This window comes from Saccopteryx leptura, chromosome X (assembly GCF_036850995.1).
Source record: "Saccopteryx leptura isolate mSacLep1 chromosome X, mSacLep1_pri_phased_curated, whole genome shotgun sequence".
NCBI classification, from domain to species: domain Eukaryota; kingdom Metazoa; phylum Chordata; class Mammalia; order Chiroptera; family Emballonuridae; genus Saccopteryx; species Saccopteryx leptura.
In genome coordinates this window covers 22,575,542-22,595,093 of record NC_089516.1, presented here as the reverse complement: position 1 = coordinate 22,595,093, position 19,552 = coordinate 22,575,542, and the positions used below count along the sequence as shown (strand labels likewise).

General features: G+C 43.4%; 2 protein-coding genes across 2 annotated transcripts; both read right to left on the bottom strand.

Annotated features, from left to right (window-relative positions):
* Positions 1-322: 322 nt before the first annotated feature.
* On the bottom strand, positions 323-1,360 carry LOC136386245 (melanoma-associated antigen B2-like). Its single transcript, XM_066357745.1, has one exon. The coding sequence runs from the start codon at positions 1,358-1,360 to the stop codon at positions 323-325; it is 1,038 nt and encodes a 345-aa protein (XP_066213842.1).
* A 7,193-nt stretch (positions 1,361-8,553) lies between these two features.
* Positions 8,554-9,594, bottom strand: LOC136386244 (melanoma-associated antigen B4-like). Its single transcript, XM_066357744.1, has one exon. The coding sequence runs from the start codon at positions 9,592-9,594 to the stop codon at positions 8,554-8,556; it is 1,041 nt and encodes a 346-aa protein (XP_066213841.1).
* Between the last annotated feature and the right edge of the window lie 9,958 nt (positions 9,595-19,552).

Below are 19,552 nucleotides of genomic sequence, written 5' to 3'. Positions count from 1 at the left end.
TGTTGCTAACAACTATTTTAGTGTGAAGTTCTTTCATATCTCAAAAGATGTCCTAATCCTAAAGCCAAGTTCTCTAGTATTGGACCACAAAATCTTTTGGAGTATTTTAAATTTATATATGAAATACAATATTCTTATTAGTTACTCAATAAAAAGCAATAAATGTGCAATCCATGTCATTCTTAAACTAAGTGAACATTCTGTCAAAAGTAAACTGCTAATTGAAAATGAAAAAAACTACCCACAAAAACAAGATGTTATGCATATTAGAAAACTGATTGACAGGCCTTTTCAACCCAAAAGTGAAGACTCCAGCTCGAGGTCACTCAGGGTGCGGGACGAAGCTAGATGCGGTACTGGAGCTCCCACTGGCCTCGGAAGGAGGGCCAGCCGTGGATGTGGATGCAGCTTGGGCTCGGGTTTGAGCCCTCTCTTGCTCCTCTTGCAAAGCCTCTTCATATAGGAGTGGAAAGTCAGTGATGATAGAATCATTGAACTTGGCCAAAAACTCCAGCACTTTCATCTTGGTGATCTCAGCTTCTGCTCTTGGCCCCCAGAAGAACTCATAACATGGAGGATCACTGTAGGGCACTTGAAGGTACAGTAGATATTCTTCCTGCACCAAATCTTGCATGATAAGCTTCCTGGGCTCCCCAAAGACGAAGTGATACTCTCCCTCATAGACACCCATAATATTCAGGAATTCCCAGATCTCCTCCTCAGAGGCGTAGTTGCCATTCAAGAAGATCAAACCCAGCAGAGGCATCAGAATACCTTTTATAGGAAATCTCCAGAACTTGTTAAGACTGCCAGCGCCTGGAGGTTCAACAAGGCTGTAGACGTTCCCGTTGGGCTTGTCTTCTTTCAATTCTAGGCCATAGATCAGATCCATGTGCCTAATGGCTCTCTTGAGGATCTCAGGAAAGTCCTTCTTGTACCATTTGCGGACTACCTTCAGCATTTCTGCCTTTCTAATGGGCTTCTTCAGTTGATACTGACCTAGCAGGTAGTCTACCAGCAGAATCGCCTTCTGGGTTAGAAGATCTGGGGCAAAGCACTCAGTGGAAGCTGAGGCCTGGGCGGCATTTTTACTTCTCTGAACACGGCCTTTGGCTTTTCCTGATCTTTTGCATGAAACCCCTGCAGTGGCACCAGTGGTGTCTGGAGCACTTGGAGACACCTGCAGAGAGACAGCACCAGTGGAGCTCAAGGAGGCTTCCCCGAAAACAGAAGAAGAAGAGCAAGCAGCCTCTTCTTCCTCTCTTGCAGCGGCCTGAACACTGTCAAGACCTTGGGCCTCAGCTTTGTTCTGGCGGCGTTTCTCACGAGCACGGAGCTTACTCTTCTGACCACGAGGCATGACGACTGTTGTTCAGGACAGCAGACAGAGCTGTGGGTGAACAGACAGGTTATTTGGCCACCTGATAGATGGAGAATGAGATGATATGAGCACGTTGAACAGGTAGATTGCACAGTGTTTTTACTGAAGCAGGCTCTATAGGCAACCTTGAGGACATTACCCTAGAAACCCAATAGGCTCCTGTTTTCCTGGACATTCTGTCCCCTAAGAACCACGTAGAGGAAACACACGATCTTAAGAGTGAGCTGTGCTGCATACTACCATCCCTATCCAAACTTACTCACATGACAGCAGGTGATGTACTGTGGGTCTCTTTGTTCTGGCATGTGGGGTACTGCGGGTTCATCCACAGTACTATCCTGTCAACTCTGGGCATAGCATGGGCACCGTCACTTCTTTTACTCTGATGTTGACACCTTAATGCTCCCTGGGGCCCAGGAGATAGAAGTGGAGGGGAGCCTCAGTCCACTTCTTTATCAGGGGAAACCCAGTGATTAGAGCTTAATGGAGTCCTTTGTGTCGTGAGTTTGTTTGGATCCTCAGTTGTCAGTCACATGCCTTGGCTTCCTATAAGTCTACTTTCCTTTGACTGACAGGTGGCTGGTGCCTCAGACTAATTGTTAGTCAAATAAGTTTGTAAATATGGTATATCTGTTTGCTCACTTATAGTTTGCATTGGGTGTGGGAGACAGGCTGTAAACTGGCAAGGTCCTTATAGCCTAAGGCTTAGTCTAAAACTGAGCCTTTCCCAGCCTTTTAATACTAAGATCTTTTCAACATCCTTCTATTACTAAGATCTTCTCAAAACTAAGCTTTTCCCCACACCCTTGACTGTTGCATGAGGGAGGGTGCACTCTCATGAGGAATTCCGTTTATGCCTCAGATAAGTGGCTTTGTATCAGAGACTTCTTAATTTGTATATTGGCTTAAAGGATTTAATTCTACACTATAAAATAAGGCAGAAACTGGGATCTCTCTCTCAGACCCTGCCATCAGCATTGCAGAGGAGAGGCAGCCAAGATGGCAGGGTGCTGAGAGTAGCCAGTTTGTGCAGAGTTAGTGCAAAGAGAAGAAGATGGGGAACAGAGGTGAATAAGGCTGGTGGGGCCTTTGATTCTCGGAATACAGTGTTCGGATGAGGTAGTGGGCTTGGGAGCCCTGAATAGAAAGGGAAGTGTTTTCCCACTGTGTGTATTTCTCGCCTACCGGGTGCAAGCTAGAATTAAAGGTAATGGCCCACCATTTCTTGGCTCTGTTGTTTCATTATAGTCGGTCTGAATCAAATGGAAACGTGCACAGAGCAGGCGGCTGTGATGGTGGATGTGGTTACTGGCTTTACTCTAATGATTTTACCTCCCCTTGATCTCAAATAAAGTGATGGGGCAAAGAGAAACAAGTATAGTGACTGAAAATGATGTGACTTGGAAATGGGAACACAACTCATTTAATAGTTCAAGTACTATAGAGATGTATAACTGAAACCTATGAATTCTTAAGGATAAATACCACCCCATTAAATTTAATTCCTAACTAAGAAAAAGAACTGTGGTGGGATGCTCAACCTGACAGGTCCTCCGTGAGATTCCTCAAGTGATGGTATTTGGTTGAAATGGATGATTTAATGCCTCATTTATTCAAGGTTGGTTGGTTCTCTGAGGATGCCCTCAGGTTCCTAAATTGAGCGATGAGAGAAATCCTTTCCAGTAAGAGCCAAGCTCCCTGAGAACCAATAAGAGGAAATGAAGTTGACCTTATCTGACCAAACATGGTCTGCCTAGAGTGAGGCCTGCTGTAAGCATGTTTAGGTACTAAGGTAGTTGGTTTCACAAAGCAACCGAATTCAGGTTATAATTAGTCTCACGCTGATGTCATGATTTGTCCCTGTGTTGATCTAGGATTGCTCCTCTCAGTCTTAGGTTTTCACTTCAGTGTTATGCCTCAGGGAGATCTGTTAAATACTCCTGCCTTACATCAGTGCTTGAGGAAGTTAGGCAGGATTGTTGTGGCCCCCCTGGTAATGTGTGGCCAATTCCCAAAGCCCTCAACGGACTCTCTGAAAGCTGGTATAAACATGAGATCCTCCTTCTGCTGAGGTGAGGTTCCCCTTCAACCTAATGTGTCACCTCCCAGACATGGCCTGAGAAGTACTGAGTACGACACTTTTGTTTTTCCTTACTATTATTATTTTTTACATGAGAGGAAGAAAGATAGTGAGGCCGACTGCTGCATTCGCCCTTACCAGGATCCACCCGGCAAACTTGTATGTGCTATTTTTAGCACCTGAGACTGACAGCTGCAACCCAGCTATCCTCAGTGCCTGGGTACACTGCAACCCATCAAACCACTGCCTGCGGAGAGGAGGAGGGAGAGAAGGTGGAGGGGGGAAGCAGATGGTCGCGTTTACTCCGTGACCTAACTGGGAGAGAACTTGTCACCTTCATAAGCCCTGCGATTCTCTATCCACTGAGCCACGGCTAAAACTGAGTACAACTCTTCACGGCGATATGGCCAAGTTTGTGAGGCCTGCAAACAGGGCTGGGACTTTACATGGCCCCGTGCACTCTGAGAGGGATCCTTCGTCCTCTCACAGTGTCACAACCCCAATCCTCCTGTGGGCGGTGTCCCTTTTTGTGAATTGGATTTTCTCCACCAAACTAAAGCCTTTAACTCTCTGAGTCCATCAGCAGAGGAAGCGAGGGATCACTGAGTGCTGTGCCCTGGGCCGCATCTGCTGAGCTTCTGAGTGGTCGGTGGCTGTAGCCCTCAACTCCCGTAGTTACCTCGAGAGCGGATGTTGCTTCGCTTTTCTGTTTCCTTCGCCCAGTTCCTTCTGCAGCCGACTACAGGGGTGGCTCCCATGTGCGCCCTTCTATGGATGAAAGTCCGCTCTTAGTACCCAGGGCCCTTGTCCTCAACCCACTTCAGACCTGGATGTCTACCTACAAACCCGGGGCTACCGCCATATTGCCAGGCCTGCTCGCTAACACCTTCCAGGCAGAATTCAGTGTGGCCGCCCTGCTGGGGCCTCTGAGAGCCAGGGGCCTGGGAAAAAGTGGGGGCGCACCTTCGTCATATGGGCGTGTGGTTTCTGCAGAATCCACTGTGGGGTGCTTACCTAGTCTCGAAGTCAATCCCGCGATTCCGCGATACCCGGCAACCCGACAACTGTTGGATGCAAGCGCGTGGAAAAAGGTCCTGGGCTCTTAGCCAAAAAGATGGGTCCTTTCAGGCAGGGCTGTCCACGGTGCCTGAGGGCTGAGAACCTGGCACCAAGTTTGGAAGGACTGAAATGGCTGGAGGCGGAGGTCCTTTCCCGCCAGTTTTCCAGGATAGCTAAAGGCTGATATCCCAGGTCGCGGCTCATGGGAACCCACTGCTTGTCGTCGATGGGTCTTTTCAGGCAGGGCTGTCCAGGCTGCTGAGTGCGGCCCTCCCAAGGACCCCAATGGCTGAATTTAGGGGTCCTTCCTGATAGGGCAGTCCAGGGTGCCTGAGAGCTGAGAGTAGAGGATGGGCTCTGTGAGACCCCACTGGTTAGGAGTTCATGGTTCCTCTCTGGCTGCTCTGTCTAGCATGCCTGAGAGCTGAGGGCTGAAGTCTGGGGTCAGTGTTCGAGGGACCCCATTTGTTGGGATTCTTTAAGTCCTTTCCGGCAGGGCTGTCCATGGTGCCTGAGGGCTGAGAGCAGGGCGGGGCTCTGTGGGACCCCGTTTGTCAAGAATCAGTGGGCTCAAGATCCTCACTCAAGGTCCTCACACTTGTGTGTTCAGAGCCTGGACGCGTCCCTCTAGTCCCACGATATGTCCAGCTGCAATCAATGTCCGCACTTACCCTAGTATCAATTGGGGCAGTCAGGACGCACTGCTAGCGCACTCCACGGGCCTTACAGGCCTGCACAGAGGGCAGCGACTCTGTGAGGTCCCTGCTCCTTGTGAGAGAGACCCTCATTTAGAACTGAGTGTCCTCGCCTTGCTCACCTGTGTAAAAGACACCTCTCTTTGCAGACGTGGGTTCGATCCTATGGCGCAATGCCCTTTTCTCCCCGAACCACACGGTAGAATTCGTGCACTCTGCAGTGGCAGCTCTTCTGGGTCTCCCAGGGATAGGAATAGAACTGAACTCTATGTGGCTACCTCTGCTATTTGAGGGGTTCCCTCATAACACTCAGGGTCTTCACATGGGTGATCCTTGTTAGAGACCCAGTCCCTCTCTCTGCAAAAGGGAGACCACCCACATTACCCCGAAGCCCTCTCCTCCCTGAGACTTCCCAGGCTCAAACCATCCTGATATCTTTGCCAGGGGCGTCCCTGAGGTGACAGCAGAAAAAATATTTTTTATGCTGTGGGCACTACACTTAGTCTCATCAGGGTCCTGCCTTTGAGAGATGCCCAGTCCAGTAAGTCCACCCTCTGCTTCTTCTCCTATTTATGGTTAGATGAATCCCCTGGTCTACACTCAGGCCCCCAAATTTGATTCCTGAGATTGCCTGGGGCTGCCCTCCATCTTGACCTGAGGCCTCTGTCCTCATAGTAAGGCTTACACTGCCTATGACCGAAAAGGAGTGGGTAAAGTTGACCTTATCTGCCCACACCTGTCTATGGAGGCAGAAGAATGAAAGCTCTGGCAGCAGGTTCCGGCCCAATGAAGGATGGAATCACTCAAGGACCCAGCTCAGGTCCTCAATTTGAATGACAGGCAGGCTTAGTGTTTTTCCCTTTGTTGACTTGTGATCACCACCCACAGACCCAACCCTCACTTTCATGTTACGCTTTAATGGGAACTGATGGGTCCCTCTGGGTGACATCGCTGCCTGGGAGCTCCTAGAGCTGGCTGGGGAAGATCCTGTACAGCACGGATGACACAGGGTGTGTGTCCACACAGTGCTCCTCACTGTTCTCCTCCTGATCCCTGCATAATCTGAAGATATCCTCTGTCTTGTTTCGAGGCTTATCCTTTCCCTACTAAGCCCCCAATATCCTGAGATGCCCTAGGAAGAAGTGACCTGTGCCTCATGTGGTCACAGCAGCCCATGGTCTCCAAGCTCCCAAAATGGGGTTTGTGCTACCCCACTCTTACAAGATGAGCTGTCCTTTCAGTCTTCAGCATCCTTACCTTGGTTTCTGGCACAATCTGGAGAATTCACTTCTGCTGACCTGTGAATGCCGACTTGGATGATATTCATAACCTCCATGAGATCCCTGGGAGAAAGTAGGACTCATCATGCCACCATGAGTAGTGCCATAGTCACAGGTCTGACAAGGACAGGGCTCTCAGTGGCCTCCTTCTTTCTGGGAAAGATCCATTCATGTTACTCCATGTTATCATGTTGAATGCTATTAGAAATTGGGTATCTCCCTCTGCTCTATGGGGTTTCTCCCATTCACTGCAGGATTAAGTCTCTTAGACCACCCATTTTCATGAAATATGAGGTAACTTTTGTCTGGAAGCTGCTCCTTTGACCTCTTTAGAACTACAGAGCAGAATATTCTAAAGATGTACCTGTTTTGGAGCACTTTGTTGCCTCATTCCTCATTCAGGGTTTTAGCCATGTCCCTGTCATGCCTGGGATTCTGCTCTGCTGAAGATCCAGTCTGTAAATCAACCCTCACTTCTCTCTGAGACCAAGCAGGCAAATCTAAGGGGGACTTGATCCCGCCTACTTTGCCTGTGTCTCCCAGGGATAATAGCAGAGGAGAGTTTCGTTGTATCTCTGTTAACTCTGAGTTAACTGGTTTTCTTTGAAGTAATTTTTTTTCTTTTTTTTTTCTATTAAGTGAGAGGCGGAGCAGCAGTGAGATAGACTCTTGAATGTGCTCCATCAGGTATCTACCCTGCTGACCACCTTCTGGGAGATGTTGTGCCCATCTGGGGCCACTCCTCCGTTACTTGCCAACTGCGGTATTTTAACACCTGACATCAGGCCATAGAGCCAACCTCAACACCCATGGCCAACTTGCTCAAAGCACTCGAGCAATGACAGGAGGAGCGGAGAGAGAGAGAAGGGAGAAAAAGGAAGGGATATATAATCAGATGGTCACTTTCCTTCTGTGTCCTTATGTGGAATCCAACCCAGGGCATCAACATCCTGGGCCAACACTACCACTGAGACAAAAAATTCTGCTTAGAAATGAAACAAGATAATAGGTAATATGCTACCTCCACCCCCCTCTTTACTCTGATTTTCACTTTTTCCTTAATAATTAGAGTACTGCACCTTCTTCTGCAATGATAGTTTCTCCTACAATCTATAGTTCTATGGGTAGGGGTTGGGTCTTCTTTGCCTAAACATCATCACTACAAGCATTAATATTTCCAAAGAGCTGATAATTAATTAATGATTGTTAAAAATAAAACCCATGAATGAACAGGTTGGATTCACTATGATTTATATTCTCAAACGTCCTTGAAAAACATAAACAAATCTAGGTATATAGCTTTCTAATTTACAAAATAAATGTAATAAGGCAAACAAATGATTAATTTTGTCAATGCACCACATCTTGATCCATTTGTCTACAGATGGACACTTAGATTGCTTCCATATCTTCGCTGTGACAGATACTGCTGGGTACATATAGGTAATAGAGTTATTAACATTGCAACAGCTACATAAGGATCAGATGAGGACAAGACTTAAAGGGGTGAATACTTTTAACTTATGCAAATTCCTAATCACTCTGTTGAGCAGTCAAAATGAATATATCATATGGCAGCAGTCATTTAAAATATATGAAAAACTAGCCAATATTATTCTATGTATCTATGTGTATGTCTATAGTCCTAAAGTATCTATCTATCTATCTATCTATCTATCTATCTATCTATCTATCTATTTATCTATCTATCTATTTACTTATCTACTGCCTATTGCTACCAACTATTTTAGTGCAAAGATCTTTCACATCTCAATGGATACTCTTATCCTCAAACCATGTTATCTAGCACTGCATCATAAAAGTGATTGAAGGATTTCAATTTAAATGTCAAAAATAATACTCTTATCCTGGTAAACAGCAATAAAAGTGAGATCTGTATCATTCTGTAACCTGTATCTTGAATCTAAGTAAATATTCTAAAAGTACACTACTTGAAAATACCAAACAAACAGAAAAAGAAGCCAACAACATATTTTGCATATTAGAAAACTGCTTAACAGGCCTTTTCAATGCAAAAGTGTAGACTCCAGCTCGAGGTCACTCAGGGTGTGGGACGCAGCTAGATGTGGTACTGGAGCTCCCACTGTCCTCGGAAGGAGGGCCAGCCATGTATGTGGATGCAGCTTGGGCTCTGGTTTGAGCTCTCTCTTGCTCCTGTTTCAAAGCCCTTGCATACAGAATTGGAAAGTCAGTGACGTCAGAGTCATTGAGCTTGGCCAAAAACTTGAGCACTTTCAATGTGGAGATCTCAGCTTCGGCTCTTGGTCCCCACAGGAACTCATAACGTGGAGGATCACTGAAGGGCACCTGCTGGTACACCATATATTCTTCCTGCACCAAATCTTGGGTGATAAGATTTCTGGGCTCCCCATAGATAAAGTGTTCCTCTCCATCATAGACGCCCATGAGATTTAGATATTTCCAGAACTCTGCTTCAGAGGCACACTTGCCATTCAAGAAGATCACACCGAGTAGAAGCATCAGAATTCCTTTTATAGGATATCTCCAGCACTTGTTAAGACTGCTAGTACCTGGAGTTTCGGAAAGGCTGTAGACAGTACCGTTGGGCTTGTCTTCTTTCAATTCTAGGCCATAGATCAGATCCAATTGCTCAGTGACCCTCCTGAGGATCTCAGGAAAATCCTTCTTGTACCATTTGTGGACTATCTTCAGCATTTCTGCCTTTCTAATGGGCTTCTTCAGTTGATACTGAGAAAGCAGGTACTTCATCACCATTCTCACCTTCTTGCTTAGAAGATCCGGGTCACACAACTCAGTGGAAGTTGAGGCCTGGGGGGCATTTTTACTTTTCTGAACACAGCCTCTGGCTTTTACCTCAGATCTTTTGCATGAAACCCCTGCAGTGGCACCAGTGGTGTCTAGAGCACTTGGAGACACCTGCAGAGAGACAGCACCAGTGGAGCCCAAGGAGGCTTCCCCGAAAACAGAAGAGGAAGAGCAAGCAGCCTCTTCTTTCTCTGCTGCAGTGGCCTGACCACTCTCAGGTCCTTGGGGCTCAGCTTTGTTCTGGCGGCGTTTCTCACGAGCACGGAGCTTACTCTTCTGACCACGAGGCATGATGGCTGTTGTTCAGGACAGCAGACAGAGGTGTGTGTGAACAGACAGATTATTTGGCCACCTGAGAGATGGAGAATGAGATGATATGAACACCTTCAGCAGGTAAATTGCAGAGTGGTTTTACTGAAGGCAGCCCCTACAGGCCATCTTGAGGACATTACCCTAGAAACCCACTAGGCTCCTGTTTTCCTGGACATTCTGTCCCCTAAGAACCACGTCGCGGAAACACACGACCTTAAGAGTGAGCTGTACTGCATGCTACCATCCCTATCTAAACTTACTTAGATGACAGTAGGTGATATACTGTGGGTCCCTGTTTTCTGGCATGTGGGGTACTGCCGGTTCATCTGCAGTATTATCCTGTCAACTCTGGGCATAGCATGGGCACCCTTACTTCTTCTACTCTGATGCTGACACCTTAATGCTCCCTTGGACTCAGGAGATAGGAGTGGAGGGGAGCCTCAGTCTACTCCTCTTTTTTTTGTTTTTTGTTTTGTTTTTTTTGTTTCTTACTCAAAATGTTTTGTTTTGTTTTTTTTTATATAATTTTATTTTTTTAATGGGGTGACATCAATAAATCAGGATACATATATTCAAAGATAACAAGTCCAGGTTATCTTGTCGTTCAATTATGTTGCATACCCACCACCCAAAGTCAGATTGTCCTCTGTCACCTTCTATCTTGTTTTCTTTGTGCCCCTCCCCACCCCCTATCCCTCTCCCATTCCTCCCTCCCCCCCGTAACCACCACACTCTTATCAATGTCTCTTAGTTTCACTATTATGTCCCACCTACGTATGGAATAATACAGTTCCTGTTTTTTTCTGATTTACTTATTTCGCTTCGTATCATGTTATCAAGATCCCACCATTTTGCTGTAAACATTCCGATGTCATCATTTCTTATGGCTGAGTAGTATTCCATAGTGTATATGTGCCACATCTTCTTTATCCAGTCATCTATTGATGGGCTTTTTGGTTGTTTCCATGTCCTGGCCACTGTGAACAATGCTGCAATAAACATGGGGCTGCATGTGTCTTTATGTATCAATGTTTCTGAGTTTTTGGGATATATACCCAGTAGAGGGATTGCTGGGTCATAAGGTAGTTCTATTTTCAGTTTTTTGAGGAACCACCATACTTTCTTCCATAATGGTTGTACTACTTTACATTCCCACCAACAGTGTATGAGGGTTCCTTTTCCTCCACAGCCTCTCCAACATTTGCTGTTACCTGACTTGCTAATAACAGCTAATCGAACAGGTGTGAGGTGGTATCTCATTGCCGTTTTGATTTGCATTTCTCTAATAGTTGAAGAAGATGAGCATCTTTTCATATATCTGTTGGCCATTTGTATTTCTTCCTGGGAGAAGTGTCTATTCATATCCTCTTCCCATTTTTTTATTGGATTGTTTGTTTGTTTGTTGTTGAGTTTTATGAGTTCTTTGTATATTTTGGATATTAGGCCCTTATCTGAGCTGTCGTTTGAAAAAATCATTTCCCATTTAGTTGGCTTTCTGTTTATTTTGTTATCAGTTTCTCTTGCTGAGCAAAAACTTCTTAGTCTGATGTAGTCCCATTCATTAATTTTTGCCTTCACTTCTCTTGCCATTGGAGTCAAATTCATAAAATGCTCTTTAAAACCCAGGTCCCTGAGTTGAGTACCTATGTCTTCTTCTATGTACTTAATTGTTTCAGGTCTTATGTTTAGATCTTTGATCCATTTTGAGTTAATTTTTGTACAGGGGGAGAGACTGTAGTCCAGTTTCATTCTTTTGCATGTGGCTTTCCAGTTTTCCCAGCACCATTTATTGAAGAGGCTTTCTTTTCTCCATTGTGTGTTGTTGGCCCCTTTATCAAAAATTATTTGACTATATATATGTGGTTTTATTTCTGGACTTTCTATTCTGTTCCATTGGTCTGAGTGTCTATTTTTCTGCCAATTCCATGCTGTTTTGATTGTCGTGGCCCTATAATAGAGTTTGAAGTCAGGTATTGAAACGCCCCCAGCTTCATTCTTTTTCTTTAGGATTGCTTTGGCTATTCGGGGTTTTTTATAGTTCCATATAAATCTGATGATTTTTTGCTCTATTTCTTTAAAAAATGTCATTGGAAGTTTGATGGGAATTGCATTAAATTTGTATATTGCTTTGGGTAATATAGCCATCTTGATTATATTTATTCTTCCTAGCCAAGAACAAGGTATATTCTTCCATCTCATTATATCTTTTTCGATTTCCCTTAACAATGGTTTATAGTTTTCATTATATAAGTCCTTTACATTCTTTGTTATGTTTATTCCTAAGTATTTTATTTTTTTTGTTGCAATCGTGAAGGGGATTATTCTTTTGAGTTCCTTCTCAGTTGTTTCATTATTGGCATATAGAAAGGCTATTGACTTCTGTATGTTAATTTTGTATCCTGCGACCTTACTGTATTGGCTTATTGTTTCTAGTAGTCTTTTTGTGGAGTCCTTGGGGTTTTCGATGTATAGGATCATATCATCTGCAAAAAGTGATACCTTTACTTCTTCTTTTCCGATATGGATGCCTTTTATTTCTTTGTCTTGTCTGATTGCTCTGGCTAGAACCTCTAGTACCACATTAAATAACAGTGGAGAGAGTGGACAACCCTGTCTTGTTCCTGATTTAAGGGGGAAAGCCTTCAGTTTAGTGCCATTTAATATGATGTTAGCTGATGGTTTATCATATATGGCCTTTATCATGTTGAGATATTTTCCTTCTATACCCATTTTGTTGAGAGTCTTAAACATAAAATTGTGTTGTATTTTATCGAAAGCCTTTTCTGCGTCTATTGATAAGATCATGTGGTTTTTGTTCTTTGTTTTGTTGATATGGTATATTACATTAACCGTTTTACGTATGTTGAACCATCCTTGAGATTCTGGGATGAATCCCACTTGATCATGATGTATTATTTTTTTAATATATTGTTGTATTCGATTTGCTAGTATTTTGTTTAGTATTTTAGCATCTGTATTCATTAGAAATATTGGTCTGTAGTTTTCTTTTTTTGTGCCATCCTTGCCTGGTTTTGGTATGAGGGTTATGTTGGCTTCGTAAAATGTGTTTGGAAGTATTGCTTCTTCTTCAATTTTTTGGAAGACTTTGAGTAGAATAGGAACCAAGTCTTCTTTGAATGTTTGATAAAATTCGCTGGTATAGCCGTCAGGACCTGGACTTTTATTTTTGGGGAGGTTTTTAATGGTTTTTTCTATTTCTTCTCTACTGATAGGTCTGTTTAGGCTTTCTGCTTCTTCTTGACTCAGTCTAGGAAGGTTGTATTTTTCTAGGAATTTATCCATTTCTTCTAGGTTGTTGAATTTAGTGGCATAAAGTTTTTCATAGTATTCTACAATAATTCTTTGTATATCTACGGTGTCCGTGGTGATTTCTCCTCTTTCATTTTGGATTTTGTTTATATGAGTTCTTTCTCTTTTTTCCTTGGTAAGTCTTGCCAAGGGTTTGTCAATTTTGTTGATCTTTTCAAAGAACCAGCTCCTTGTTCTATTAATTTTTTCTATAGTTTTTCTGTTCTCTAATTCATTTATTTCTGCTCTGATTTTTATTATCTCCTTTCTTCGGCTGGTTTTGGGTTGTCTTTGTTCTTCTTTTTCTAGTTCCTTAAGGTGGGAAGTTAAGTGGTTCACTTGGGCTCTCTCTTGTTTGTTCATATATGCCTGAAGTGATATGAACTTCCCTCTTATCACTGCTTTTGCTGCATCCCATAGATTCTGATATGTCGTATTGTCATTTTCATTAGTCTGTATATATCTTTTGATCTCTGCACTTATTTCTTCTTTGACCCATTCATTTTTTAAAAGTATGTTGTTTAGTTTCCACATTTTTGTGGGATTTTTTTCCTCTTTTTTGCAGTTGAATTCTAGTTTCAAGGCTTTATGATCAGAAAATATGCTTGGTACAACTTCAATTTTTCTGAATTTGCTGATGTTGTTTTTGTGGCCCAACATATGGTCAATTCTTGAGAATGATCCATGTACACTGGAGAAAAATGTATACTCAGTCACTTTGGGATGAAATGTCCTGTAGATGTCTATCATATCCAGGTGCTCTACTGTTTTGTTTAAGGCCACTATGTCTTTGTTGATTCTCTGTTTGGATGACCGATCTAGAGCCGTCAGCGGTGTATTGAGGTCTCCAAGTATGATTGTATTTTTGTCAGTTTTTGTTTTAAGATCAATAAGTAGCTGTCTTATATATTTTGGTGCTCCTTGGTTTGGTGCATATATATTAAGAATTGTTATGTCTTCTTGATTCAGTGTCCCCTTAGCCATTATGAAATGGCCATTTTTGTCTCTGAGTACTTTTCCTGTCTTGTAGTCAGCATTATCCGATATGAGTATTGCTACACCTGCTTTTTTTTGGATGTTATTTGCTTGGAATATTGTTTTCCAGCCTTTCACTTTGAATTTGTTTTTATCCTTGTTACTTAGATGAGTTTCCTGTAGGCAGCATACAGTTGGATTTTCTTTTTTAATCCATTCTGCTACTCTGTGCCTTTTTATTGGTGAGTTTAATCCGTTTACATTTAGTGTAATTATTGATACTTGTGAGTTCCCTATTGCCATTTTATATCTTGCTTTCTGTTAGTTTTGTGTCTTGTTTGATCCTTCTCTTTTGTTTTTCTATCTTTTGTTTTTATTTGGTTGTATTCCATACATCTTTCCACTGTTGCTATCTTTTTTATCTCATGTGCTTCTGTGGTGGTTTTTTCAATGGTGGTTACCTTTGAATAATGAAAAGAGTCCCTACCCTGTTCATTGTAGCGAACTATTTTGTGAGTACTTTTGCACTCCATCGTCCTTTGCTACTGTTAATCTCCATCTTCTCCCCCTCTTTCTTTTTGTTGTTGTCACAGTTTAAATTTGGTTTTATTGTGTTCTTCTTGGAGCTTTTACTTGTGGCTCTGTTTTTTTTGTTCTTTGTATCTGATTGGAGAACCCCCTTTAGTAATTCCTGGAGTGGGGGTTTTCTGATGATAAATTCCCTCATCTTTTCTGTATCTGTGAATGTTTTTATTTCTCCTTCATATTTGAAGGATAGCTTTGATGGGTATAGTATTCGTGGCTGAAAGTTCCTCTCTTTCAGGACTTTAAATATTGGGGTCCACTGTCTTCTAGCTTGTAGAGTTTCTGCTGAGAAATCTGATGATAATCTAATGGGCCTTCCTTTATATGTTGTATTCTTCTTTTCCCTGGCTGCCTTGAGAATTTTTTCTTTGCTGTTGGTTTGTGTCAATTTCATTATGATATGCCTTGGAGTAGGTTTGTTGGGGTTAAGAAAACTCGGAGTTCTGTTTGCTTCTTGAACTTGAGGCTTTAGTTCTTTCCACAGGCTTGGGAAGTTCTCATCTATTATTTGTTTGAGTATGTTCTCCATTCCATTTTCTCTCTCTTCTCCCTCTGATATACCTATTATTCTTATGTTATTCTTTTTGATGGAGTCAGATAATTCTTGTAGGGCTATCTCATTTTTTTAAATTTTTGAGTCTCTTTCTTCTTCTCTCTGTTGTGCCTCAAGTTGCTTGTCTTCTATTTCACTAATCCTCTCTTCTATCTGACCTGTTCTATTAGCTAAGCTTGTTACTTCGTTTTTCAGCTCGTGAATTGAGTTTTTCATCTCTGTTTGATTTGTTTTTATAGTTTCAATTTCCTTGGACATATATTCTTTGTGTTCATTGAGTTGTTTTCTGAGCTCCCTAAATTGCCTTTCTGTGTTTTCTTGTATATCTCGGAGGATTTTTAGGATTTCTATCTTGAATTCTCTGTCATTTAGCTCCAAGGTTTCCAATATATTAAATTTTTTCTCCATAGATTTTTCCTCATCTAGCTGTGTTACCTCTCTTTCTTTTGTATCCATGATATTCGATTTTCTCTTCCTTAATGGCATCTGAGGGTGGTTTTGTTGATAGTATTAATGAGATTTAATAAAGAATAAAAAGTTTGAAAAATAATTTCAAAAAATCGAAGAGTTGTTTTTTTTAAAAAAAATTAATAATGAAATAAAGAAAAATAAAATAAAATAAAAATTAAAAAAAAAAAAAAAAGGAAATTATTCCCCCCCTCCTTTTTTCCTCTCCTCTCCTCTTCCCTCTTTCTTGATAAAATCTTGTGGTGGACTGTGAATTATAACAAACAATGCCTGTGATGGAGGGCCTGAATTGGGGAAAAGTAATAAAGGGGCAAAAAAAAAAAAAAAAAAAAAAGAAAGAAAAAAGGAAAAAAAAAGAGCGTATGGACCCACAAAAAGCAAATAAGGAAAAAATTTGGGTCAAGAATAAAATGATTTGCTTTTAGGTGTTGGTTGTCTAAGAGTTATGATGAGAGGATTAAGAGGAAAACGGAAAAATGGGGGGACAAATTAAAAAATTACTATTGTATTTAATGGAACAAAAACTAGATAATATGGAGAGCCAGGGATGGGAGCACTGCTAGTGAGTTAAAAAGGTGAAGTAAAAACCCCCCAAAATGCCACAAACATGAGTTTGAGTCCCAGATAAGATAATTTGTTTGTTATTGAGGTTTGAATGAGAGGAGATGTAAAGGAGAAAGGAAGAAACTAATATAGAGGGAGAAAAGAAAGAGAGAGAGAGAGAAAAAAAGAGGGAACCACTAAAAGAAGAAAAAAGAAAGGAGAGAGAGAGAGAGAGAGTTAAGGGTTTTGGAGTGCAACCCTCATAGAGAGAAAGGAAGAGAAGAGAAAAGATAATGGGAGATGTAACACTTATGGGTAGTGTAGTTCAAGGAGAGGAGAGAGTAAGACCGGTAGAGAGTTAATCGGCCAAATTGGAGGAGGAAAAAAAAAGTATCAAGAATGAAGATAAGAGAAACAAATGAACAAATATAATAAAATGGGATAGGTTATAAAGTCTGCAGATTATTCTTGATTTTGAGAGGTTATCTTCTTGCTTTTTCTTTTCTCTCCCTCTTCCTGGTCGGTGACTCTGTACCCCGGGTTTTGCCCCTTTGCCACGCTCAGGTGGAGGTTTGCAGTTGATAAGTCTCTATGGCAATGTCATGTATTGTGCTTTAGTCTCGTTGGCAGTCGAGGCTATTAGCATTTATAGGCTCCGACAGTGAGAGAGTCCGTGTTCCTGGAGCCTTTCTCCTAGTCGTTCCTTCCTCAATTAGTAGCCTGATAATCCAGCTATGGGGTTGCTGCTGCCTCTGCCTCGATAGTAAGAGGCTCAAAGAGCTGGCAACTCCCCACTCTATTTCCACTCAGCACAGGGCTCTGGGTAAGGCTCAGTCAGTCAGAGCTGCTAGCATAATCAGGCGGGCTTTCCGGCCATTCAAAGACCTCTGGCTCTGCCACTCTGTCCGGTAACACAAGCGGGCGACCACTTCCGGGGCGCTTGCCCACTTCACTCACTGGCTGCGCGCGCAGACCAGGATATCCGGCCAGCAGTCTCATGCTCTGAGTGAAACCCCCAACCGCAGGGAAAAATTGCAGCGTTGGAATTGAGTCTCGCTCCGTCCCCGTGCGCGGCTTTTGCAAGGCGCTGGGGCGGCCCGAGATTCCTCTTTGGCCCACACAAAGGCCCCTGCTCAGTCTACTTCTTTATCAGGGAAAACCTAGTGTTCACAGCTTAGAGGGGTTCTTTGTGTCCTGAGTGTGTCTGGATCCTCAGTTGTCAGTCATGTGCCTCACCTGAGCTACTTTTAAGACCTCCCCTTTGGCTGAGTGGTGGCCGTACCCTCAGTCTAATATTACTTCTTATAGATCTGATATGAAGTAAGGTGGGTAAAGAGAAACAAACATACAGTGACGGAAAAAGATCTGACTTTGGGTGATGGGCACACAACACAATCAATAGTTGATATACTATTGAGATGTTTACCTGAAACATATACATTCCTATGGAAGAATGTCACCACATTAAATTCAATTTCTAACTAAAAAAAAATTAGTGAGGTGACATACTCAACCTGACATCTCCTCCCTGAGATTTCTCCAGTGAGGGTACATGGTTGAAATGGATGCTTTAATGTCTCTTTTATTCAGGCTTGGTTGATTCTTTGAGTATTCACTCAGGTTCCTCAATTGGGCTCAGAGAAAGAAATCCTTTCCAGTAAGAGCCAAGCTCCCAAACCCAGTAAGAAGAAATGAGGTTGACCTTATTTGACTAAACTTGGTCTCCTAAGAGTGAGGCCTGCTGCAGGCATGTTTAGGTCCTAAGGTACTTGGTTTGACATAGCATCTGAATTCAAGGTATAATTGGACTCACGGTAATGTCATGATTTCTCCTCTCAGTCCATGGCGTTCACTTCAGTGTTATGCCTCAGGAAGACCTGATAGGCACCCCTGCCCGACATCAATTCTTGAGGAAGACAGGCAGGATTCATTGTGGTCCCACTGCTAATGTGTGGCCAATTCACAAAGCCCTCAAGGGACTCTGTGAAACCTGGCACAAATGAGAAATCTTCTTTCTGCTGACTCGAGGCTGCCCCTTTTGACCTTATGTGTCACCTTTCTGAGATGGGCTGAAAAGTACTGAGTACAACATTCTTAAAACTTTTATTATTACTATTCCTTCTGGAGGGTAAGAGGACGAGAGACAGTGAGGCATACTCCCGCATGCATCTCACCAGGATCCACCAGGCAACCCCATCTGCACTACTTTTACCACCTTAGAGAGACTGTTCCAACTCAGTGCCTGGGTACACTGTAACCAATCAAACCACTGGCTGCGGAGAGGAGGGGGAGAGAAGGGGAGGGGAAAAGCAGATGATCGCGTTTACTGCGTGCCCTAACTGGGAGTTGAACCTGTGTCATTCTTAAGCCCTGAGATGCTCTCTCCACTCAGCCGCAGCCAGAGCTGAGTACAAATCTTTTTTTTTTTTTATAAATAAATTTTTATTTTAATGGGGTGACATCAATAAATCAGGGTACATACATTCAAAGAAAACATTTCCAGGTTATCTTGTCATTTAGTTCTGTTGCATACCCATCACCCGAAGAGAGATGTCCTACGCCACCCTCCATCCAGTTCTCTCTGTACCCCTCCCCCCCCTCTCCCTCCTTCCCTCCCCCCCCCCCCCCCCCCCCCCCGTAACCACCACACTCCTGTCCATGCCTCTTAGTCTCGCTTTTATGTCCCACCAATGTATGGACTCCTGCAGTTTCTGCTTTTTTCTGATTCGCTTATTTCACCCCACACAATGCTACCAAGACTCCACCATTCCGCTGTAAGTGATCCGATGTCATCATTTCTCCTAGCTGAATAGTATACCATGGTGTATATGTGCCCCATCTTCTTCATGGCGATATGCCCATGTCTGCGAGGCTTGCAAACAAGGCTGGGACTTTATTTGGCCCCGTGCACTCTGGGAGGTATCCTCCCTCCTCTCACAGTGTCACAACCCAAATCCTGCTGTGGGCTGTGCCCCTTTGTGTGAATTGGGCTTCCTCAACTAAACCAAGGCCCTTTACTCTCTGAGACCACCGCAGAGGAAATGAGGGGTCACCTCAGCCTGAGTGCTGAGCCCTGGGCCACATCTGCTGAGCTTATTAGTTGTCGGCTGTAGCCCTCAACTCCATAGTTACCTCGAGAGCGGATGTTCCTTCCCTTTTTTGTTTCCTTCGCCCGGCACCTCCTGCAGCTGACTGCAGGGTGGCTCCCATGTGCCCCCTTCTATGGAGGAAGGTCTGCTCTTAGTACCCAGGGCCCTCGTCCTCAACCCACTTCAGACCTGGATGTCCACCTACAAACCCGGGGCTACCGCCATATTGCCAGGCCTGCTCGCTAACACCTTCCAGGCCGAATTCAGTGTGGCCGCCCTGCTGGGGACTCTGAGAGCCAGGGGCCTGGGAATAAGTGGGGGCGCACCTTCATCATGTGTGCGGGTGGTTTCTGCTAAATACACTGGGGGTAGCTTACCTAGTCTCTAAGCGAGTCCTGCGAATCCGCGGCACCCG